Source organism: Synchiropus splendidus, chromosome 15 (assembly GCF_027744825.2).
Source record: "Synchiropus splendidus isolate RoL2022-P1 chromosome 15, RoL_Sspl_1.0, whole genome shotgun sequence".
In the NCBI taxonomy this organism is placed as follows: domain Eukaryota; kingdom Metazoa; phylum Chordata; class Actinopteri; order Syngnathiformes; family Callionymidae; genus Synchiropus; species Synchiropus splendidus.
In genome coordinates this window covers 3,348,517-3,371,040 of record NC_071348.1, presented here as the reverse complement: position 1 = coordinate 3,371,040, position 22,524 = coordinate 3,348,517, and the positions used below count along the sequence as shown (strand labels likewise).

The 22,524-nt window shown below is 49.5% G+C and overlaps 5 protein-coding genes across 10 annotated transcripts; 3 read left to right on the top strand and 2 right to left on the bottom strand.

The window, feature by feature from the left end:
• The first annotated feature begins 128 nt into the window (after window positions 1-128).
• On the top strand, window positions 129-8,336 carry si:dkeyp-84f3.9 (zinc finger protein 79). The gene is made up of 3 exons (XM_053887327.1): window positions 129-310; window positions 1,897-4,377; window positions 4,906-8,336. The coding sequence occupies exon 3, from the start codon at window positions 4,946-4,948 to the stop codon at window positions 7,151-7,153; it is 2,208 nt and encodes a 735-aa protein (XP_053743302.1). The 5' UTR covers window positions 129-310; window positions 1,897-4,377; window positions 4,906-4,945; the 3' UTR covers window positions 7,154-8,336.
• On the top strand, window positions 4,904-17,368 carry si:ch211-261d7.3 (myb-related transcription factor, partner of profilin). Of its 6 annotated transcripts, XM_053887367.1 has the most exons (11): window positions 4,904-5,024; window positions 8,486-8,605; window positions 8,686-9,218; window positions 9,284-12,088; window positions 12,174-12,247; window positions 12,313-12,441; window positions 12,501-12,792; window positions 13,680-13,873; window positions 13,958-14,739; window positions 14,852-15,274; window positions 15,573-17,368. In XM_053887367.1, exons 9-11 carry the CDS (start codon window positions 14,484-14,486, stop codon window positions 16,391-16,393), a joined length of 1,500 nt encoding a protein of 499 aa, XP_053743342.1. In that variant the 5' UTR covers window positions 4,904-5,024; window positions 8,486-8,605; window positions 8,686-9,218; window positions 9,284-12,088; window positions 12,174-12,247; window positions 12,313-12,441; window positions 12,501-12,792; window positions 13,680-13,873; window positions 13,958-14,483; the 3' UTR covers window positions 16,394-17,368. The 6 variants fall into 6 exon arrangements, with proteins under 6 accessions (XP_053743342.1, XP_053743344.1, XP_053743343.1 ...); XM_053887369.1 differs by having other exon boundaries at window positions 8,686-9,059; window positions 9,145-9,218; window positions 9,284-12,441; XM_053887368.1 differs by having other exon boundaries at window positions 9,284-9,412; window positions 9,472-12,441.
• On the bottom strand, window positions 8,698-10,636 carry LOC128746647 (trypsin-3-like). Its single transcript, XM_053843850.1, has 5 exons — window positions 10,572-10,636; window positions 9,463-9,672; window positions 9,139-9,392; window positions 8,937-9,073; window positions 8,698-8,872 (listed from the first exon to the last, which is right to left on the bottom strand). Exons 1-5 carry the CDS (start codon window positions 10,634-10,636, stop codon window positions 8,723-8,725), a joined length of 816 nt encoding a protein of 271 aa, XP_053699825.1. The 3' UTR covers window positions 8,698-8,722.
• Window positions 11,717-12,975, bottom strand: LOC128771726 (trypsin-3). The gene is made up of 5 exons (XM_053887396.1): window positions 12,720-12,975; window positions 12,492-12,651; window positions 12,168-12,421; window positions 11,966-12,102; window positions 11,717-11,901 (listed from the first exon to the last, which is right to left on the bottom strand). Exons 1-5 carry the CDS (start codon window positions 12,757-12,759, stop codon window positions 11,752-11,754), a joined length of 741 nt encoding a protein of 246 aa, XP_053743371.1. The 5' UTR covers window positions 12,760-12,975; the 3' UTR covers window positions 11,717-11,751.
• A 205-nt stretch (window positions 17,369-17,573) lies between the features above and the next one.
• Window positions 17,574-22,182, top strand: zgc:66448 (uncharacterized protein LOC327401 homolog). The gene is made up of 2 exons (XM_053887313.1): window positions 17,574-17,986; window positions 18,183-22,182. Exons 1-2 carry the CDS (start codon window positions 17,599-17,601, stop codon window positions 21,482-21,484), a joined length of 3,690 nt encoding a protein of 1,229 aa, XP_053743288.1. The 5' UTR covers window positions 17,574-17,598; the 3' UTR covers window positions 21,485-22,182.
• The last annotated feature ends 342 nt before the right edge of the window (window positions 22,183-22,524 follow it).

Here is a 22,524-nt window from a genome sequence, read left to right as displayed (position 1 = left end):
ATGGTAAAACCGTGAATACACTGGAACAGATATCTAATCTGTTAAAATTCACTGGGAACTGATATCAGTGCAATACTACATCCGACCTGTAGGTGGCAGAGCATCAACAGGAAGTCGTATCGATTCGCGCCATCCAAGAAGAAGGGGGTCTTTCCTGTATTTTCGCTCCTGCATATCGATGTTCGAGCGTCATAAACACCGGCTAATAAGGTCACCTTCTTCCCCGTGAGAACGCTGGAGACACCGGGAGATACGTGTGCCGTGGACGCGCTGAAACATCGCCACGCAGTAGTCCATATCCCATGCAAAGGTGAGCATTTACTATTGTGTTCGGCTAGGCTAACGTTAGCATGCCAAGCTGTTAGCACTGCAGCAGTGAATTCGTCACACAACGTTTTGCCAGCAGGCTAAAATGGAAAATATTTATTAGTAAAGCGTGTTAATTGGCTGAATACATTCATGGAAACAACTCCGTCTTTTCAGTTGTTTTCCGCAGTGATTTCAGTGTCAGTTTTCGGCCCGTCTGTCCGGCTTCTGACACTCACGAGCGTTTCTGTTTGTCTGTCCAGCTCAGTCTCATTTCGATGATATAGTGTTCACTGTGTGTGTCATTACAAGGTGGTTATTGGACCCAGACGTGTGATAACCGTTCCTGATGGTTAAAGTCACTGCTCTGCCAGGCGTGTTTGTGCTCATGATGTCACTGTTTTCACTCACCTGAGCCTTAGCTTTAGTTGTGAGGGAGTCAATGCAAGTGCCCCTGCCCTGTAACAACACCAATCTTCATGACAAAGACACTGGATCCGAGTTCTGAAGTGACTGCAACCTGTGAGCATGTCGCCTCTGTCACTGCCCTGCCATGTCAAAGAATATGTCCAGTGTGAAGATAAACGAATCGTTTTCACAACACTGTAAACCTTAGTATCTGTCACATGAATATTACAGCGTGGGTTTAATAGACCGAGAGTAGCCATATTGGATCGACTACTTGAGGCAAATGACTTTGGGAAATCTTGGATTGTTTACTTGTGTCATCAAGAACACAGAACAAGTCATAGTGCTATACATTAGGCAAGACTATAGGAAGCTTCTCATACCGCTTCACTGACACCTACCACGTCTTCTCACCACGACTGGTTCTTTAATCTCTGTAATTAATTTGGCATTTCTGCCGCACATGTCTGTCCGTCGCAATCTCAATTGTCATAAATGTCTTCTGTCCCCCATCATTCTTTCCTTGAATCACAACCATTTTGGAGATCATCTTGAACAGGGCGCACTTCTTTTAACAACTCATTCCTCAATGATTTCATAGCAAATCAATATCATGATTGTTTTTTTTCCAAAAAATTAAATGAATGTAGTCTTACTGCAATTTCTAGACAACTTTAATGTCACTTTTGTAGTGACGTCACAGTTGTCTCTAAATGGCTTTGATTTTATGTTTATAATCCCAAGAGAAATGTTCAGCAACTGTGCCATGCATTGATTTCCTTCAGAAATGTGGGGCAAATTAAACAGGTAACATGTTCTAGCTCTCTGTTCTGAGAGCTGGGCCTCCTACACTGAGAGTTCGATCATTAAGTGTGACTTGTAATTGGGGCTGGGTGATCAGGGCAGAAATGAAATTCACAAATAATTGAACCTTCAGTCTCGGTCTTGGTGAATGCACTGTTATCTCATAACGCTCTAAGTGTTACTCTTCATTAATATACAATGCTGTTATTGTGCTGTAACGTGGTGCAAGAACCTTCTGCATGTAAAATACTGGAGCTAAAGTGTCTCACTGCTTGCTAGGCTGGAGCACATCGGGACCTCTGCTCAGAAACAGGATCTGGATTCAATAACCAAGCTAATCCTTGCTTCTTAAGATAACTTGCATGTTCCCCTCAACAGGAAAGGTGTGTCCAGGGAGACCCGTCCATGGATGTAAAGGGGGCCAACAGAGGGCGCTCGGAGGGGAGGTTGATGGATGCTGACAGGATTTGCTTCAGCTGTGACAAGATATTTGCAAATCGGAAATTCCTGGAAGAACATGTGTGTCCGTCAGCAAATTACATCTGCTCCTGTGGAACAGAGTTCTCCAATTACCCTGACATGCTCTACCACAGCACCACACATCAGACAGGCCATCAAATGCTCCACCACCAAACCATCAAGAAGCGTAGGATTGAAAAAAGCTTGGAGGTGGAGGAGAAACTGAAAAGACTGGAGTCTGGAGATGTTATCTGGAAGGTCCCGGAGTCGGGCATCGTGTCCTCGTCAAATGAGAAGGTTTTGTACAAATCTGCTCAACAAAATGTAAAAACGCACAACCTGGATCTATCAGTGTCTGAGAATATTTTACATCCTGAAACCAGTGTGAAGGGTGGGGTTTTTGGCTTGGGCGCCCCGACAGTGGATCTTTGGACGCTTTACCAGCCGGTGGTGGTGGTGCGTAAAGAAAGCAACTCTGTCCCGATTAAGCCTTTTAGCTGCGGCAAGTGTGGAGAGACATTTTTGACCAAAAACGCTCTCGTCTTCCACAGCAGCTCACATTTTACGGATAAAATTTCAGGCTGCATAGGGTGTGGGCTGTTGCTGTGCAGCAAGAAGCAGATGCCCCGTTTCCATGTTTGTAACTCACCAAGCCGGTCTTCCAAACTCAGACTCATCACAGCAAGACCGCTGAGTCAGCAGAATCCCCTCCTAGCCTCACCAGGGTTCCTGGGAAGCAAACAGCCCAGTCCTGCGACCAAAAATAGCCCACCCGCTCAAATCAATTCTGTTCTGCTGCCTAAAAAACAGTATCTTGGAGCGTACTCCAAAAAAGGCCAGGGCCCTCAGGTCAGTTCGTCCGCGCAGCTGAAGAGTCAGAATCCCGCCAAGCCGTACGCCGAGTCTCCCTTGTCTAAAAAGACTCCGCTTTCACCCAACACACAGCAACAAGTTCCCACGAAGCAGTTGGGCATGAACACTGCAGTGCAGTTCAAACCCTGGCAGCCATCATCAGGCGCGAACAGCTTCAACTGCAAGGTCTGTCACAGCCCGTTTGAGAGCGCTCACCTCCTGCAGAGGCACAAGTGTCCCAAAGCCAAGGAGTTCATGGCTCGGCAGCTGCAGGCTGGCAAGAGGCCTTACAAGGTCAACGAGGCCAAGGCGTCCAGCCCGAACATATTCCCGACCAAGAAGGATCAGAAAGCGGTCCCTCCCACCAACGGCAGCGTGACCAAAAGCCCGGTGGCGGTGGTCAACTTGGACGACGAGACAGACGTCATTCCCATTAAAGTGACCGTCGGTTCCGACGTTGAGGACGATTGTTACATCATTGAAAGCGGCGAGGACAAACCAGCGGAGATGATTTACCAAGTGACCTCATCTGTCCCCATTAAAACTTGACAAAGTCTGCCTGTCATGTCAGGGTGTCAGTTCTAAAAGGTTATCGTTTATCGTTTCAACTCACTTTTCTGGTTCTTTATTTCAGTGGAATAAGGGGCACCATGGCTTTCGACATACTGTATGTACGTCAGTGTAGAGCAGATAGTGATGTAAATCTTTCACTTTTTTTGTTCAATAAAAGCAATGACTGTACCGTTGAATCCCTACGTTCGTGAAGACGATGCATCTGTTGGTCGTTCTACAGTACAGTATCAGCTGCAAAGTGTAAATAGGTTTTTCAGACATGACACCAATGTGCTGTGAGACCCCCTCCCCACAGTGCCCGTTTGTGTTGTAACCTTTTGCTAAATAAAAAAAAAACACATTTGTGCATTAAACTATATTTTAAAACACTTTCGAGATTTAATTGGTAAATATTTTTTCCAAATGATCTGCGCATCTGTGATTTATAAAGCATTCATTTCCTCTAATCTCGGATTTGAAATTGTCGATTCATTTTTTCCCCCCTAAATTGTGCAAATTCATCCGCGTCCTCCGGGAACGCCAGTCCTTTCTTCCTCGCCACGGTAGAGGGCAACATTTGGAACTATGAGCTGACGCTTAGCCAGTTGCGAGGTGAGGCGTTCAGGTGACGTTCGGTCACGAGTTCTGTTTGACGAATGTGTTCATGAAAGCAATTTTAAAAATGATTTTGATATCGAGTGTTTTCGCATCTTTACATTGAAATATGACTTGTCCGCCCAGTGTGATTCATTTCTATTAAAAAATGACATTCACACTATTGTTTGCTTATTCATTTTCACGCAATTGCTATGGGACGAAATGAATGTTTCTCAAAATGTCAATCGACTTTAAGCCATTTCTGGATGTCTTGTTCTGCAAGCCGGGTAACGGCGCACAGGAGGAGCAGGTTGGTCCGAGCTGCCCGTGAAAGCACCAGGGCTAACGGCGGTCACTTCATGGCTCCATGTTCTGGTCCGGTGTTTACTCTTCAGCAAGGCAAGCACGCAACGTTTTTGTGCGGTTACACACCCCTGCTTCTCAAAGTGTTGTTCCGAGAAGCATGACTGGCTGCAAGAAAAGCCGACTAGTTTCTCCAAGCAGCTCGGGTTTGGCCTGGAGCTGAAGCTTTAGCTTAGCATCGTTATTGTTAGCGACGCGGATGTGGGTTCGAAGTTGCTCATTGCCTCCCAAATACAATACACTACCTCTGTGTTGGTGTGTTTACGGGGCGTGCCCTGTGTTTACTCACCCATTTAAGCGCTATTAATGTTTCTCATGGATACGCACCGTTTTAACCACCATTCAATCGTTCGGGATTCTTATGGAATCTTGTTTATTTAAGTCTGAGTATTCCATTCTGTCGGAGGCCCTAACTTTTCGGGCGCTCTCTCTCGAAGATAGTAATATTACTCTTAACAGTGCAGTTACAAATGAAAATATGATAGGAAGTTGGTGTTATATAATATTAAACAGTGCATTCCTCTGCTCATCATCTGACCTAAAGTGCCTTTATTTCTCTGTCAGATTCCTGGTGGTGTAAAAACCAACTTGGGGTCCAGAGAAAATGAAAGACCTTACTGACGCAGTGCTGGATCCTGCCTCTGATGCTGCTGTTTTGGAGACCCAGACCAGCAGGCTGGAAGGTGAGCTCCCAGCCAGAGGTGTGGAGCCTCTGTCATCTTCTCCAGAACAAGACAGACATGTGGCCTGGTCGAGTGCCGCCCAATCGGATAAAAAGAACGGGGCGATTTCTTTAGGTGGTTTGGGTATAAATGACAACACGCCGACCGGGAGTGAGGTGGACCGAGGGCTGCCCAGAGAAGAGGTTTTCAAAGAACAAATTCAATGTCAAACTTGTGTCACGATGTCTGAGGTTTCTGAAGAGAAACTACCGGATAAAGAGACCAATCACACGGATCTGCCGCTCAATCTGTCGTCTCAAGAACCTCAGCGACCTGAGCTTAACGGACCCGTTTCTGAAACGGACAGTGCAGAGACTTCAAACAGTGAGCTCGCAGAGGCAGACGGCGTCGATGCTGAAGACGAGGCCAACTCGGAGCTCGCCTCCATGAAAGGTGTGAAGTCTGTGCTGGACTGTGCCGAGTGTGGTCGCAGGTTCCAGTACGTTTCTCAGTTGGTTCTCCATCAGCGCCTTCACACCGGAGAGCGGCCTTATCGTTGTCCTGAATGTGGTAAAACTTTTCACAAGAACTACAACTTAACCCTTCACATGAAGACTCACGGGAAGAGTCACATCTATCAGCCGTGTCCGTACTGCAAGATCAAGTTTTCCTATTTTGAGTATGGCGAACACATGAAGACCCACATTAATGATGTGATCCCTCAAACGTTGGAGCCTAGCAGCCAGGAAGAAGCCACGCCTCCTCCGGTGACCCCAAAAAAGGCAGAGGATAAAATTTGTTCTTATTGCGGAAAAGCCTTCAGATTTCAGTCGGCCCTCATCCGACACGTGCGTGTGCACACCGGGGAGAAGCCGTACAAGTGCGACATTTGTGGCAAGGCCTTCGGTCAGCCGTATTTCCTCCGAGTGCATGAGCTGACGCACTGGTCTGTCAAGCGCTACAACTGCACCGGCTGTCAGAAATCCTTTGCGCACTACAGCAATGCTAAAAACCACTCGTGCGGACCTCCTGGGAAACGAAACAGCGCCTCCAGCCGAGCAGCGGTAACCCGAACGCTCACCTACACCTGCCACATCTGCAAAAATGTCTTCGGCAGCCTGCAGGTCTTCAACAGCCACATGAGAAACCACGCAGGTGCCAAACTGTTCCGCTGTTTGTCGTGTGACAAACTCTTCCCTGTGGAGTCTGAATACATCACTCACCGAATTTACTGTGGCCGGGGCAACCTGGGGTCTACAATCAAAGATGAGGAAATCATATCCTACTTTCGGTTCTCTGTTCCAAGAAAAAGGCATTCGTCCTCACAAAACCTAGGTTCTCGTGCTGTTGCGAAAAAGACAGATTTATCTCAAGCGCAGCCTGCCCAGATCAAGCTCCAAAAAGGAGCTCTAAAGAAGTCATTGGAGCCTCCAGTCACCCCTCACGTCTCCTACTTTGTGTCAAAGTTAAATGGACTAGACAACGGGTCAGATCCGAGGAAGTTCTCCTGTCAGAGGTGCGGCCGTCTGTTCAGAAATATGGGTCGTCTCCGGGCTCACATGCTCAGCCACGCTGCCCGTGGTCAAAGCTTCTCGTGTGTCCACTGTGGGAAGACTTTTGAAAACTGGAGGAGAGTTTGGCTCCACCAGCGGCTGCACCGGCAGCAGCGCGGGCGCTTCAGGTGCTCACTGTGTGGTCACGGATTCAGATTTGCGGGGTCCTACAAAAAACACATGAGCGGTCACCCGGGGTTCAAGTGGACGGCGTCCAGACCCAGAAAAGTCGTCCTGCCGTACGAATGCGAGCAGTGCAGGAGCTGCTTCAAGACTCTGGACCTGCTCTTCTCACACCAGCCCTGCCTTTCTGCTGCCCCGCATCTGGACCTGGACCTGTCCGTGGAGCACCAGTCTAACACCACCTCTCCCCCCAGCCACAACCCCCGACCCAGCTTGTCTTCTCAGCAGGAGGCTCCTTTCAAACCAGTTCATGAAACCAAAAGTGCACTTGACAGATCGCAAACTTTGAGAAAACGCATTCCTCCATCGCGGGGAGACTCCTCTCCGGTGGGTCAGTGTGCTGTCTGTGGCGGGGAATATGCCATTTCAGAACTCTATCATCACTACTTGAAGCATGCGCGAGGACAGGTGTGAATGAATCTGCACTCTAACCTGCTGGTGCTGGGCGGTTTGTTTGGTCTTACTGTTCACTGTGGGCACCCAAGGAGGCCTGGGACCCGCTTCCACCCTGCTTCACCCAGTCACAGCTCCATGTGCTGGGAAAAAAATGATACTCAGCAGAAGACGGAACAAGTGACAATTGCTTTGGTAAGATAACTTGGAATAAGACAGCTGTAACCCTGAGAGGGAGATATTTTCCTATGGATTCTCTGTTGGGGTATTTGTACTGTCTTGCACTTCAAAGTTAAACTTTAAAAAGCTCCTATTCTATTCATTAATTACAGAAAAAATCAATAAAAAATAGAATAAAATGATCAGAAATCACAGAGGTTAGTCTCGAGTTTCTTCCGCAGGGAACATTTTTCAGTCACCAATTCCATGTTCACCTAAACTGTATTCGACAGAGATCTTAACAGAGGATCTTAAAATGAACTGCCACATTTCGTTGCTTATTTCAAGTGAATTTCAATATTCCACGTGAAATTTGACAAATTAGATTTGCACTTTAACACTGTGGGTCCAGCAGGACCTCATCATCTGAAACACGCAGAGGTCAACCAAACATTTGGGAGAAGTTGGAGCTCTTTGCCTTAAACTCAGTTATTGGTACATTCTTATTATTAATAACAATAAAAATCATTTCCACTGATAAGCCATCATTCAAAATGCCCCTGAACATGATTAAACCAGCCTTGGGCCGACCATGATCCCAACATAAATGAATGTCTGCGATGGCCGCCCAGCACTGCCCCTGTGCTGCTAAGCCAACAAGTTATATCAATGCTTCAGTATGTTTTGCACTTTTTTTATTTGCATTCACCAATATGTGTGGGATATTACGTCGAGTGTTGGTCCAAGTGTTGACAAATTGCTGACCGTTTCATCATGCTGAAGTGTGCCCCTCCTGGTGCTGATTTGGACTGCAGTTGCTCAACTATTGCATCAGCTAATGTTCATTCTGTCTCCACTGAAACGATGTTTGAGAGCTGTTCCAAAGAGATACATGAGAGCGAATTAGAGAGTCCAAGTATCTTATCCTGTACGTGCCCTGTGAAAATCCGGAGACTTGTTTTTGTACATTTCGCCTCTGCCTTGTACATGTTCTTGTACAGTTTGCTGCTTAGGTTAAAACAATAAATGCTTGTTTTGTAATCCATACTGCTCCAAGTCTTGTTTTGGGCTCCTGTTTCTGGGAGCCAACTGACTTTTTCAGCAGTTAAGAGCCAAGTGCATGTGTGTCCCACTGGTGTTGACCTGCTAATTTATCAGTCTAGATATCTTTCCACATTTGTTTTTATCTGTCAGAGAGTCACACATGAAGATACATGTTGATGGTAATGCCTGTGGTGCGCCCCGATCATCTCGCCACATCACAAGCTTCTGTTCCACCAGCCATCTAGAAGTTCCATCTTCTGATCAAACCAGGTGACGTGACACGATTTGGATCTTTGAAAAATGGAATTCACTCTACAATATTTTTTCATGGATTTATTCATGGATTGCAGAGACTCGTATCGAACAACTTATTGCCATTTGGCGGCTTTAGTTGGAGGACATGGTGCTGCGGATCCAGGAGTTGTAGTTGCAGACCTTGGCGTAGACTCCAGGCTTGTTCCTCTGGGCACAGCCGTATCCCCAGGACACCACACCCTGCAGCTGGCCGTTGCAGACCACGGGGCCACCGGAGTCGCCCTGGAAGCACAAGCGTGAGCTGATGTGGCAGACAAAACGTTGGAGCGGCGGCCGACGTGGTTACCTGGCAAGAGTCCTTGCCTCCCTCCAGGAATCCAGCGCAGAACATGTTGGAGGTGATCTGTCCGGGGTAGGAGCTCCTGCAGCTGCTGTCGCTCAGGATGGGGGCGTCCAGGCACCTCAGACGGTCAGGATAGTTGCCTGCACACGATGGACATGAGTCTCCAGGAGTGAAGCGAGGACAGGTGTGACAGAGAGACTCTCACTTCCAGAGCTGCTCATGTTGCCCCATCCAGAGATGAGACACCTGGTGCCGGAGCTGGCGCAGCTGGAGGGCAGGGACACGGTGCGGACGTAGCTGTTGAGGCTGGCGGGCTTGCTCAGCTTGATCAGCATGATGTCGTTGTCCAGGTTGCGGCTGCTGTATCTGGGGTGCCTGATGACCTTGGCGGAGTTGATGAACTGCTCGGTGCCCTCGCTGACGGCGATGTTGTGCTCACCAAGACGCACCTGGATGCGGCTGCGGGCGGCAAAGAAGAGGTGAGCGTCTGCAGCCGAGCGACACGTCGTCTCACCCTGAGCGTCCTTACGACTTGTAGCAGTGAGCGGCGGACACCACCCAGGTGCTGGAGATCAGGGAGCCTCCGCAGAAGTGGTAGCCAGAGTTCAGCGACACCTGGTAGGGCACTGAGTTCTTCCTGCACTCGTACCCGCCCACGATCTTGTCGTCCTCGTCGATGGGGGCAGCGACTGAAAGAAAAAGCCAGTTAACGCACCGAAGGCTGATCAACAGTCCGGAGCTGAACACTCACATGCCACAGCGCACAGGGCCAGAAGAATGAGAGCCTTCATGGTGGTGGGTGAGTCGGTGCCTCAGTGTCAGACCTCAGAGCTGCTCCCCTTTTAAACCCACAGGGTCCCTCGCTATCAGATTGGCCAAGGCCGAGTGTGTCTGTTTTCCATACCTTTATCAGGTTGTGTAACGTGTGTGAAAACCCATCTGGACACGGCATGTTGATGATGTCTGCCGTATGGCGGCACGTGGGTTTCTGCAGTTAAGAGAAGTCTGTTTCTGGGAATCCACCTGCCTCCCTTTTTCTGACTCTGAAGGTGATTCAACATTGTGAAAGTGAGACTCCACATATTTTATTCAGGTGCAGGGAGCTGACTCGGGTCTTCATCTACAGTGGCCAAACTCCAGGTCTGTTGTTTGGCGGGATGAGTTTAAAATAGAAGTGTTTGGATTAAATTCGCCAGACTTTTGAGTCAGAACTTTTACTGCATCATATCTTCAACCCCCACATCCCCGCCAGAACCTCTTCTATGTGAAGTTACCTGTGCTAGGACGGCGTTACGGACCCGAGAGTACTGTCTTGTTTGATCCCTAACAGAAGTATCTATTCATAGAGCGGTGCATCAGCTGAGCGCTGCACTATTTAAGTGGTTATGAACACGCACGATAAATTGTGTGTATCTAGGCAACAGCAGTGTGTCTGGGCTGGCACTTTATGATGAGGTTACTACTCAGATTTGCGCGCGGATTTTTAAAATTGCTGTTCAAATTGATGTTTTTAAAACTGTTTTTTTTCCCACATGAAACATTTCCATCCATAAAAAGGTGAACCATGTGATTGAATGGGGCCTGGCAGCCATGTCTCTTGTTGATGACATCACTCTCTGGTGCAGTGTCGTGGAATACAGGGGTTCTGAACCTTTGTTGTCTCGGGGCCCATCTTTCCCAGAAGAAATGGGCCCGGGCCCCATTCAAGTAATAGAACCGATTCATTACTCTTGATTTCATTTGTGATCAAGAACCATATTTACTCCACCTACAACTAAAAGAAACCAAAACCTTGTGAAATGACATGAAACCATGCGATCATCGCAAAGATATTTGTCATGGAAAAGTCCAACCAGCAGTCACAGTCATCAAATTTACTAAAGAAAAACAGTTGATGCAAACTGTTGAGAAAATTAGAAAAACTGAATAGAATTCTGAATAAAATGTATTTAATCAAACCATGTCTAAATATCCCATAATCAAAATAATATATTGTATTTAAACTCCAAATAAGATATACTGTAAGTGAAGTGTAAATGAAAGTATGGCCAGAAAATGTTCCAATTCATTTTCAAAACTGCTTCAACAGGTGCGCTTTCATGAACACTTTGTACTGTTGGGGGCGGCATCACTTTCTTTATCATTGTTTCTTTTCAAGAACTTCTCCATAGTTGTTAACTAACACAGATTTGCTGCTGTCAAGTCAATTCAGTGACACACTATTGCCACCATATGTGGCTCGTGGATTAAAACTGAGCGTCTCGCTGCCCTCACGGCTCAAAGGTGTAAAGCAAGAAAACTGCTAGCGGCCCTCTAGGAGCACTCGCAGCCCAACCGTGGGCCCTGGCCCTATGGTTAAGGACCAGTGGTGTAGTAGATGACCATGCTGAGACCGTAGAATGGGCTGCATGTTCCTGGACTGATCTGAACAGGTCGATGAGTCCAGTTCTCCTGGCGCCAGGGAGACAGACGAAACCACCAACAGTCAGTTTCAGCTCTGCTGGGTTGAGGAGCTGATGATGTGCAGCTCGTGGAGATGTTGATGAACTTCATGTACCGAAGCCACTTCACTCTGAAGCACCCGCTCCTAGTTTATCAGCCTCCACCGAATGAGAATCTTGGCAATGAGAATGAGAGTCCAGAGAAGAGAGTTGACTGAGGAATTCTCCGCCAGACAACAGCATCTGAGAGGAACTCAGTCTGCACTCAATCTAGTGGAAGCAGAAAACTGTGGATCAAATGATACGCATGTATATGAGTAGAGGCTGGTTTTCATTCTTTATTATTCAAGTGGTTTCAGTTTGACAGAAGTCATGCTTCAGTTGGAGGACATGGTGCTGCGGATCCAGGAGTTGTAGTTGCAGACCTTGGCGTAGACTCCAGGCTTGTTCCTCTGGGCACAGCCGTATCCCCAGGACACCACACCCTGCAGCTGGCCGTTGCAGACCACGGGGCCACCGGAGTCGCCCTGGAAGCACAAGCGTGAGCTGATGTGGCAGACAAAACGTTGGAGCGGCGGCCGACGTGGTTACCTGGCAGGAGTCCTTGCCTCCCTCCAGGAATCCAGCGCAGAACATGTTGGAGGTGATCTGTCCGGGGTAGGAGCTCCTGCAGCTGCTGTCGCTCAGGATGGGGGCGTCCAGGCACCTCAGACGGTCAGGATAGTTGCCTGCACACGATGGACATGAGTCTCCAGGAGTGAAGCGAGGACAGGTGTGACAGAGAGACTCTCACTTCCAGAGCTGCTCATGTTGCCCCATCCGGAGATGAGACACCTGGTGCCGGAGCTGGCGCAGCTGGAGGGCAGGGACACGGTGCGGACGTAGCTGTTGAGGCTGGCGGGCTTGCTCAGCTTGATCAGCATGATGTCGTTGTCCAGGTTGCGGCTGCTGTATCTGGGGTGCCTGATGACCTTGGCGGAGTTGATGAACTGCTCGGTGCCCTCGCTGACGGCGATGTTGTGCTCACCAAGACGCACCTGGATGCGGCTGCGGGCGGCAAAGAAGAGGTGAGCGTCTGCAGCCGAGCGACACGTCGTCTCACCCTGAGCGTCCTTACGACTTGTAGCAGTGAGCGGCGGACACCACCCAGGTGCTGGAGATCAGGGAGCCTCCGCAGAAGTGGTAGCCAGAGTTCAGCGACACCTGGTAGGGCACTGAGTTCTTCCTGCACTCGTACCCGCCCACGATCTTGTCGTCCTCGTCGATGGGGGCAGCGACTGAAAGAGAGATGAGTTGAGGGCAAAGTGGCAGAACTGGCAACCAAGAGCAGGTTTTCAAAACTCACAAGCTGCGGCGAAGAGCGCAAAGACAATGAAGTACTTCATGGTTCCTCCCTGAATGCTGCTCGACAGCTCCAGGTGGGTTTTTATACTTGTGGACTATCTCCCTCCTGATGCCTTATCAAACGTCCTCAAGGATTTTCCACCCCCCTGCACAGAAAGTGCACATCATCACCGTCGTCCCTCTTGGGAAAAGCAACAGCATGCTCAAAAAAGTAGGCAGTTTTATGGCTCAGCAGTTTTTCACTGATATCACTTAAATTTAAGACAAATATTCATTCTAATTACAATGATATATAGAAATGATCGTTGATTAACAATGCATTCTTGATGAGAAAAGTAGTTAATATGAAGCTTAAATCACAGCTATGTTCGGTTTAATTTGATATAGTATTGCTGACGTATGTTGAGGTTATTACATTCATTCACTATATTTTTGACTGATTTGATTGTGTGAATATTGTCAGAGTTAGTATCAAATTAAGAATATTGTGTTATATATCTGTATCCGTGTGACGCTTCAGAATGTGTTATATACACAACTTGCATCCTCACGTTGGTGACGGCTTTTGAAAGATCCGACTGTTCCTGAACACAACAACACGGTGACGCCAACAGAACGCGTCAGTCCGGGGTTTGTGTATCGGCTGCCGAGCTAACAGCTGAAAAAAGGCTTCTGTTTTTGTCTCTTTTTTGGCCCACCGTTTTGTGTTTTCATGAGGTAGGACATTTTACAATCTCGCCTTCTAGGAGCGAGCGAGTCGGGTTTCAGCAGACACTCGTGTCGAACCTTCCGCTTCCGTTAAAACTCGCAGTGCTGCTAACGGCTAACTCCGGTGCAGCATCAGCATGTAATGTATGCGGAATGAGACAAAAACAAGCGCAGCGATGCGACACGACACGTGAAGCGAATCGAGTGTAAAATACGACTTGGTTATTTGGTGACATGCTTCCTGTCATGTCAGTGTGTTTCAGCCTGGAGTCGAGCCACCGTCTGCATCCAACAGCTGGACGTCAGCGCCAGTCTCCCGACGGTTTTCCTGTTTACGTTTCGCTTTTTTGCCTGTTAACTATTAAAAATAAAAAATATTTTTTATTATAGCATTAGAAATTGCAATCACATTTTATATACGTTGAGACACGCAGCGTGATACAATAGGTAAGCCGCTATTTTAAACGTAGTTGTTCAGTGATTTATTATTGTTTTGTCATGATTCAATGTTTCTATTTCTATCAATTGCAGATGGCTTTCTCTCTTTGCCAGCAAACATTGATCTGGACTGTCCACATGGCGGGTGCCCTCAAGTGTCGCCCCGTTCAGTCGCTTTTGAATGTAGTTGTATTTTAGCGTTGTCAGCTTGTAGCCTCATGGAATTTGTCTGGTGTTTATGGGGACTAAACATCCACCTAAAATGAAGAAGCTGTGAGATGGGCTTTTCATGTCTAAACCTCAGCCAAACTTACATCGCACTTGTTTTTTCTCATGGCCTCGAGAATCAAGGAATGTATTTACTTCCTGATGTTGTGAACCACATCCTTTGATGTAGGTGCAATAATGAGTTGAAGAGGTTTGCTTCATACATAGCAGTCCCTCTTCTCAGCCCCTAATTCTGAGAATTTCTGAATGAATGTTTGAGAAAGGAGCCATCAAACCTGGTGACCGCCATGTCTTAAGCTGGGGGACGCACGACAGCTGGACCTGGTTTTCATGGGCTTAGCAGTATCAGAATTGGCCCGCCAGTCAGTTCTGTTGTAACCAGCTCCGACCCATGACTGAGTACTACGAGGAGGGGGGGGTGCTGTACGAGCAATCACCTCCCATGCACATCAAAGTGGAGTCTCCAGAGGGACCCTTTGGTGGGGGAGTCTCGGAAAACGGCTTCCCCAGGGAGGATGAGGACTCGGAGGGCAGTTGTGACCAGAGCAGCGGGCTCCACAGTGGACTGCCATTCAACGTGGTAGTGGTGCATCCCAACATCATGGGGCCTGGCATGTCATCCGATGACCTCTTGTCCATCGAACAAAGTGAGCTGGCACGCATGAAAGGTTGAACTCGACTTGTATGAAAAGTTATTTTGGTGTTGAAAGCACTACTTGTTTGAGGTTGATGAAGTATTTATGATGCGTTTCTTCACAGACAGAGCCATGTCAGCTGCGCTGGCAGCCGGCAGCGCAGGCAAGCGGAAGAGCCGTTTCAGTGGCGCGGAGCTGGAAGTGCTGGTGTCAGAGGTCACGCGCTGTGAAGGAGAACTGTTCGGTCCGGCGGGACGGCTCCGTCGGCGGGAGCGAGAGCGCATCTGGGCGGGAATACTGGAAAGGGTCAACGCCGTGTCCCGAGTGCCGCGTACACTGAGGGAAGTGAAGAAGCGCTGGGATGACTTGAAGAGGCGTAACGGCGGCAGACTCGCTGACGCGCGCCACCGCAGCTGTTACCTTCCATCCAGCCGAGCGTCGCTGCTCAGTCATTCGTCGCTGCCCAGTCCCAGGCTGCAGCAGGTCCGGCAGAAGCAGAACATTCGGCCCAAGTCTACTTTCCCCTGCTTTCCCGACTCAGACACAGGTACGAGAAACCATCTCTTTAACCAGCTCACCCTCAAATTCAGGCTGCAGCTGAGGAAGACGTGACCAAAGCTTCACGCTTTAGTGCTCATAGGCGACATCTAGTGGACACAAGTAGATAGTAGACGGAAGTTTATTCGTGCATGGCGATCTGTTATCTCAAACCAGCTGTTGTCAACATGAGCTTATTGTGGCGCTGTGAGCTTGAAATATACAGCTGATTTCAGAAATGCGATTCTCACTTGACCGTCGAGCACGAGCGCATTCAGTTGTATTTTAATAACGGTCTGTCGTTCCAGGTGTTGGGATCGAAGGTTCGGAGAGAGACGCCTTAGAGAAGGAAGAGGACAATCCTGACTGTGACAGAGATGAGGGAGAGCCTGAATGTGAACCGTCGGACCACAGCATTGAAGACAAACTAGGGTTAGGACTTGGTCTGGGAATTGGACCCCCGCCTCCTCCATCAGAGCGCTGGCTGCCCCCCTCCCCTCTCTACAGTGCGCCCTTCCTGAACGGCAGCCCTCAGCCCAGCAGCCCTCAGCCTTCTCTTGGGGGCCAGCAGGGTGTTCTGGAAGCCCCCCCGCGCAGCTCCTGGCTGGAGGATGAGCTCAGAGGCTTAGGAGAAGCAGCTATACAGCTGGGAAACCGGGTGGAGAAGAGTCTACAGGAGTTCGGGGAGGGGTTCAGACAGGACATGCGGACACTGATCGCGTCGCAGGAGGCTTTGGCTGTCAGCCTGCAGCAGAACAACCTTCTCCTGCAGAGGCTTCTGGGAGTTCTGGAAGCTCAGCCGCAGCAACAGCAACAGCAGCAGCAGCAGCGTGTCCCACCCGTTCATCAGTCCCAACCTTCTCAGCAACACTTGGAGCCGCAGTGGCCTCAGCAGCAGCAGCAGCACGTTGAGGCTCAGCCGCATGTTGTCCAGCCACAGCAAACTCATCTCGAACTCCCGGAGACCCCTCAGCAGTTAAACGATTCCGCTGTAGCCGTGGTGCCGTCACCACTGTCCCCTGACATCCAAGCGTCCTTCCCCAGCGATCCTCCCTCAGAGAGGAGCAGCGGCGTGCAGAAGTCTCGGCGAGGAAAGGCTCTGGATCACAGGCGCCGAAGACGGCGCTGAGCCAAACTGGATCTGTCCGGAGCACACGGCGTGCACTTTCTTTTCTATTTCTTTCTTTGTAATTCTGCGGGCTTTAAAACGCCATGTTCCATCAAGCACTTAAAGACTGAAGCGAGCAGTAGATTTGAGACGAAAGCCTTAAACTCAGAGTGGGTCATCAGAAAATAAATACATTGTATTGTCAAGTACTTACTGTCACACATATATATACATATATATATATCCCTGAGACTCCATCTTGGGAGTCGACGTTTGTTCACCTGCACGTCACAGACGCAGCACCAGCTTGTGATTCGCTCATTGAAACTGCTCTAAAAACACTAACATCATCGCCATAAAGTACTTAAAATGTGCATTTATTGTAGTCAAATATAATGTAATTAAAATATATATTTTTATGAAGTTGCCTCGACCATCGACGAGGAGAGGGATGATGCATTTTGAGACGAAACGTTACAGAATTGTGTGTTTCTGCGGTGTCAGAAAAAAAGGCAAATTCCGATGTTCCTGATGGATGTAGGGCTATTTATTCTATTAGTGCATGCAGTACAATGGATGTGTTTGTAGATAGCTGCACAAAGTGTGTCCTTCATCCTCATCGTTTTGCACAAGCTATATTTTGTATTTGGCAACTGCTTCGTCGAAATGTAACGAAATACTGTAAATAAAAGATGAAATCCGTTATAGGAATTCAGCTTTTTGCATTGAGACGTGTTTATTTTGATTTCCTTTTTCGATTTGTTATTGTGTTTGAGATCAGGAGGAGCGTCTTTCTGGATCACAGTTTGTTTATAAATGTCTAAATGTCATTCTCTAGGGATTGGAACGAGGCGATTATTTATTATTATTATGGCAAAGTATTCAGTCCCTGAATGTGTGACAAAAAGAATCAGTGACCTGTTATTATTAACAGTTATTCCATTTAAAAGTATTTCAACTATGAAAAGATCGGACTAAACCGTGGTTCAAAATGTAAAGCCCTGAAAATTGAGATTTTCTTTTCTACTTCTCACGAGTTTGTAAAACTAGTTTCCCAAATTAATTATCAAGTATTTCCATGTCCGCGAGTCTTGTTTAATTGACGTTTTCAAAGTAAAGGTGAACGAACGGCTTTGTATGGAGCGGTGTTTTATTTTGTACGTCCACGGGCGGAAGTGTCGCTCGCCTCTCCGGCTGGCGAGAGACGAGGGGGTGCGTGGGGAAATATGGCCGCCGTAGCCCCTTCGGAGACTCTCGAACGACAGGAATCCGCAGCGGACGAGGCGGTCACATCTGGAGAGGGTGACGACGGGGTGAGGTCGCCATGCGGTCGCGACCAGGCGGCGGAAGCTGCGGGGAAGGAGCGCGCGGACTCGGCGAGCCCGGATGGTGAACGGGGAGCGGAAACGGGCGACAACGGCGGCGATCTTTCCAGCCCGTCTGGGGTCGAGTCCGGTGCTGGAGCCCTCAAAACAACATGGAATTCACCGGAGGACCTGACGTCGGCCCAAAAAATGGCCGAGCCTCCGGAGGCCAGCGAGGAGCGGGACTTCGACTGGTCGGAACCTGAAGACGGCGCGGTGCAAACAAACGAGGGGGAAAATGACAAGTGTGGTAAGTTTAGATGGATATTTGCTGCTAGCTTTAGCCTGGGGGCTAAATCCAGCGGACCGTCTGGGTCGCAGCCAAACGGTGCCGTGCCGTTAGCACCAAACGTCTCACCTTTGTTGACTTTGGCCAACTTGATGCTGCGGCCGCTCGTACTCTTCCATTATGACTTGAAGTCCCGACTCTGCTTGTGCTTCTGCAGATGCGAAGCAGCAGGAACCTGTTCTCGAAGCTGCAGCTGGGGGCGAGGAAACACCAGCGGAGAAAGAGGAGGAGGACTCGGTGGCCAAGCCCAAGAAGTGCTCCATCTTTTGTAAAGAGTGTGGGAAGTATTTCAACCAGCGCGAGACCTACAACCTTCACCGGCACTTCCACACCTGTGAGAACGAGCTGACCGTCCTCACCTGTAAAGAATGTGGCCTGACCTTCCAGCAGCGCAGCAGCTTCGTCAAACACAGGAATGAACACAAGGAGAAAGAGGCCAAAGCGGAGGAGAGTGTTTTCCAGTGCGCGGGGTGCGACAGGTTCTTCTCCAATCTAAACAAGCTCAGAAGCCACACGTGCGACTCGGCGTCGGAGAAACCATACCACTGCCCCCTGTGCCACCAGCAGTTCCAGTTCAAGGTGTCCGTCAACAAACACATGATGATTCACTCGCAGGAGGGCGTCTTTAAATGCGCCGAGTGCAACCACACCTTCCCCGACCCGCTGTCGCTGCGCGTCCACCAGCGATGTCACGGCGCGCTCAAGCCCTACGAATGCCCGGATTGCGGCATGGTTTTTAAACACTACTCCCTCATGGAATACCACCGCCGCAGACACGTGGACAACACTCGCTCTCACCTGTGCAACATCTGCGGCAAGTCCTTCAAATACAGCAGCCTCCTCCATCAGCATCAGTACCTGCACACGGGACAGAAGCCATTTCGCTGCCCGGAATGTGGCAAGAAGTTTGCTTTCGCGCAGAACATGAAGGCTCACTGTCGGCAGCACAGACTGCAGCGCAACAACCCCTCCCTGTCAGTTGAGCTCCCGCCGAAGCCGGCGCCGCTTCCCGAGGCCGTCCGGGGAAAGGAGAACGCAGTCCAGAGGGAGGAGGTGAAGCGCACATTCAACTGCCCTCTTTGTCCTCAGACGTACTCCGCTCCGGCTGAACTCAGAACCCACATGCGTTTGCATGAAGCGGAGTACGAGTCCATGGAGAGGCGGCAGAATATCCCGAAAGACCCAGAGACGTACTGGGAGAAAGGACACACCTGCACTTACTGCCCCAGTACTTTTCGCGATGAAATCAGTCTCAAAGCGCATATAAAAAGTGCCCACAAACAAGCACCGTACTCGGACTCGACGACGGCTGCCGCTCCGGCCGTTCACAAACAGCTCACTCTGTTAAGTCCCGAAAATGTTCAGCCAAAGTGGAAAAGTGACGGAATAGTTGCCAAATCTTTCAAGTGTCCTGAGTGTGAGAAATCATTCCGCCACCGCTCCGTTCTGGAGCTGCACATGCGTATACATTCCAAGGACAAGCCTTATCAGTGTAAAGTTTGCGGTAAAGCCTTTCGATTTGGCAGCTACCTGCAGCAGCATCTCATCATCCACACGGGCAAGAAGCCCTACAAGTGTCCGGACTGCGGGAAGGATTTTGCTTTCCTGCAGAACATGAAGACGCATCAGAAGCTCCACCAAGAAAAACCCTTCCGTTGCACCAGCTGCAGAAAAGGCTACAGCGACGAGACCCAGCTGCAGCAGCACATGCTCTCACACAACGGGGACAAGCCTCACAAGTGTGACCTTTGTGATAAGAGCTTCGGCTTGGCCTATCTTCTGCGCGACCACATGAACACGCACACAGGGGACAGACCGCATCGCTGTGATGAGTGTCACAAAAGCTTTTCTTGGTTCAGCAGCCTGCTAGTTCACCAAAAGATTCACGCACGCAAGCGACAGAGTTCAGGTCTGTTCGCCCCGTTCCCCGAGGGCTCCAGGGTGCGGGGCCGGGGGGTTCGAGGGAGGAGGGGAGGGAGGCACATGTGGGGCCTGACGCGACCTTTAGGAGAGCTGGGTCTGATCAGCTCGCCACCAGCTCAGTATTCGGTTCCCACCATGAGGGACATTGAGATGCACAGACGCGCCGCACAACAGCCGCAGCCTTCGCTTGTGCCATCGCAGCCAGACTTGCAGGTCCGGTCCCACAAGGACTCCTCGGCTCGGTGGAAGGTGGAAGGCGGGGAGCAGCCGCACGTCTCCACACAACCCATCATCTTCGACGGCGCTGCACAGTCAGGCCTGCAGCTGCAGATCAGGATACCTCAACACAGCTTCTCTTCTTCTCACGCCTCAGAAAAGCCCACCGTGAATAAGAGTCCACCTTCAGTCGTCAACTCCCATCCTTCTGGTCTGCCCATTAAATCCAGCCCGTCGGTACTGGGAGAGCTGGAGCAGCAGCGGCTGGGCCGCTCGGTCACGTGGACTAGTGCCATCGCCTCAGCCGCCTCTGTTAGCTCCCTCCCTCATGAGTTTACTGTCCCTTCCTCGTTCATCGATGGTGCGGCGCTGTGGAGCGTCAGGCCTTCGCCTCTCCCCAACTCTCAGAGTTCTCCCAACAAGCCTGCTCAAGAGCTGCTGCCCATGTGGCCTGGCTCTCAGGCCTCAAAGAAGAAAGAGCTTTCCACACCTTCCAAAAAGGAAGAGAACCGGCTGTGGGACGTGACCCATCCTCCAGCGTCGACTGTTAGCCAGGCAGAGAAGCCCTGGAACGGCTGCGACCCCCAGAAGCCGTGGGCTTCAGGCTTGGTGTCCACCACCACGCAAATAGACCAAAGCAGTCCTTTGCCAATCTCCACTTCTGTGTCCCACAGGGTCGGTAGCCCCCTGTGGGACCTCCAGACAGCCCCAGGGATTTCAAAGAGCATCACCTCCCCAGAAAAACTGATCAACAGCAAGGAGTTCCAGCTCCAGCAAAAGCAGGTGTCGGCGGGCTGGAGTCAGCCGGCGACTCAGAAGGTCTCCATCTCCATACCGTTCGAACCTCACCGCTTTGCTCAGGGGATGGGAACGCCCGTGTGGAGCTTCCAGAATAATCCCGTCAGTCCACAGTCGCTACTGGGTGGCTCGCTGAAGCCAGGCAGCGGGCAGGAGCAGCAGCCGCCGCCCATGGTGACCGCCGCACAGATACTCATCAACCAGCCGCCTCCCTTCTTCTCCCCCGCGCTCGCCCCGCTGGCCTCTCTGGCCATGCCTCATTCGCTTCACTCTGTGGCGCTTCCAAGAGCCCCGCATCCCAACATCTTCTTCTCCCCGCAGGCTGTCATCACCGACCGCTCTCACCTGGCCCAGCCCCTGTCCCTACCTCAGCTTCCCCCTCGAAACGAACCGCACAAACTGGGAGCCCGTTTGCCTTTCCCCCCGGAGCGGCTCCTCCAGTGCATGATCTGCGGCTGCTCTCTTCCTCGGGAGCTGGATCTTCAAATGCATTACCTGCAACATGCACAAGGAGAGATTTGACCCAAACTCCCTGAAGGTCACGTTCAGTGTCATCTTCCAGTCCGTCGCTCCGAGGTTGTTTGGGGTTTTTTTATGCTTTGAGGCATTTGAACGACACTTGAAGAGGTTGCAAACATAGCGGAATGTTTCTCTTGTTTTACTGTATAACTTAAATATACTGTTACGTGGAATAGAGCGTGTGCCTTTTGAATTCTTTTAACGCTTTTAAATGCGTTTAAATTATAATAACTTGTTTGAGTAACAATACAGTGGGTTTTCGGAGCCCACGTCTTGTCCTTTGCCAATAATACTTTTAGGTTTTTAGAGAATTCCAGTACTCGTTCTTTTCACTTATAAACCATAGAAACTGTGTCTATGTACAGTAACTGTGCCTTTTTTATGAGTACAGTCTGCATGTCTGCTGTCTTGATATCCTAGACCTAGTGTGTGCTGAGGGTCGTCCAAACAATGTGACCTCAAGATCAGTTACAGTCACCAAATCTCAGAAACACTAATGTAAGCTCCAGCTCCTCGGACACGAGGAGACAAATTGGTTGATTCCAAATATGTTGTATATCTCGTAGATACGTTTATCATCGGTGTGTGTGTTTGCTCCAATTTGAAGTGAGAATTGAAATCCATAGCACAATGCCAATCTAAGATGGAGCCCAGTGGGAGGGTTTATAGCACTACGACGCACTGTGATGCATAGAAGAAGACGTCAGGTTCTCATTCACGTTGTCCGCATTTCTGTTTGACGAGAAAGAAGCAGTGTGTCTCTGAAGAGAAGGTCTGAGTTACCAGTCCATTCCTGAATATTGTTCAATGTATTTTATGTGATGACTTTATACCACGTCTGTGTAGCCAATACTCATTGGTCAATGACTGAAACCTTTGTTATTACTGTATAATACAACTCAAGTTGTTTGTAGAATATAAAAAAAGCCACTGTGCGTCTTCATTCAGAAACCTGTGCCCTTCTACCTCTCTCCAGTGTTTTAGCATGGAACAAATAGGACTTTCCCCCAATGTCTACATTACAGAATCAATAAAACCTGCTT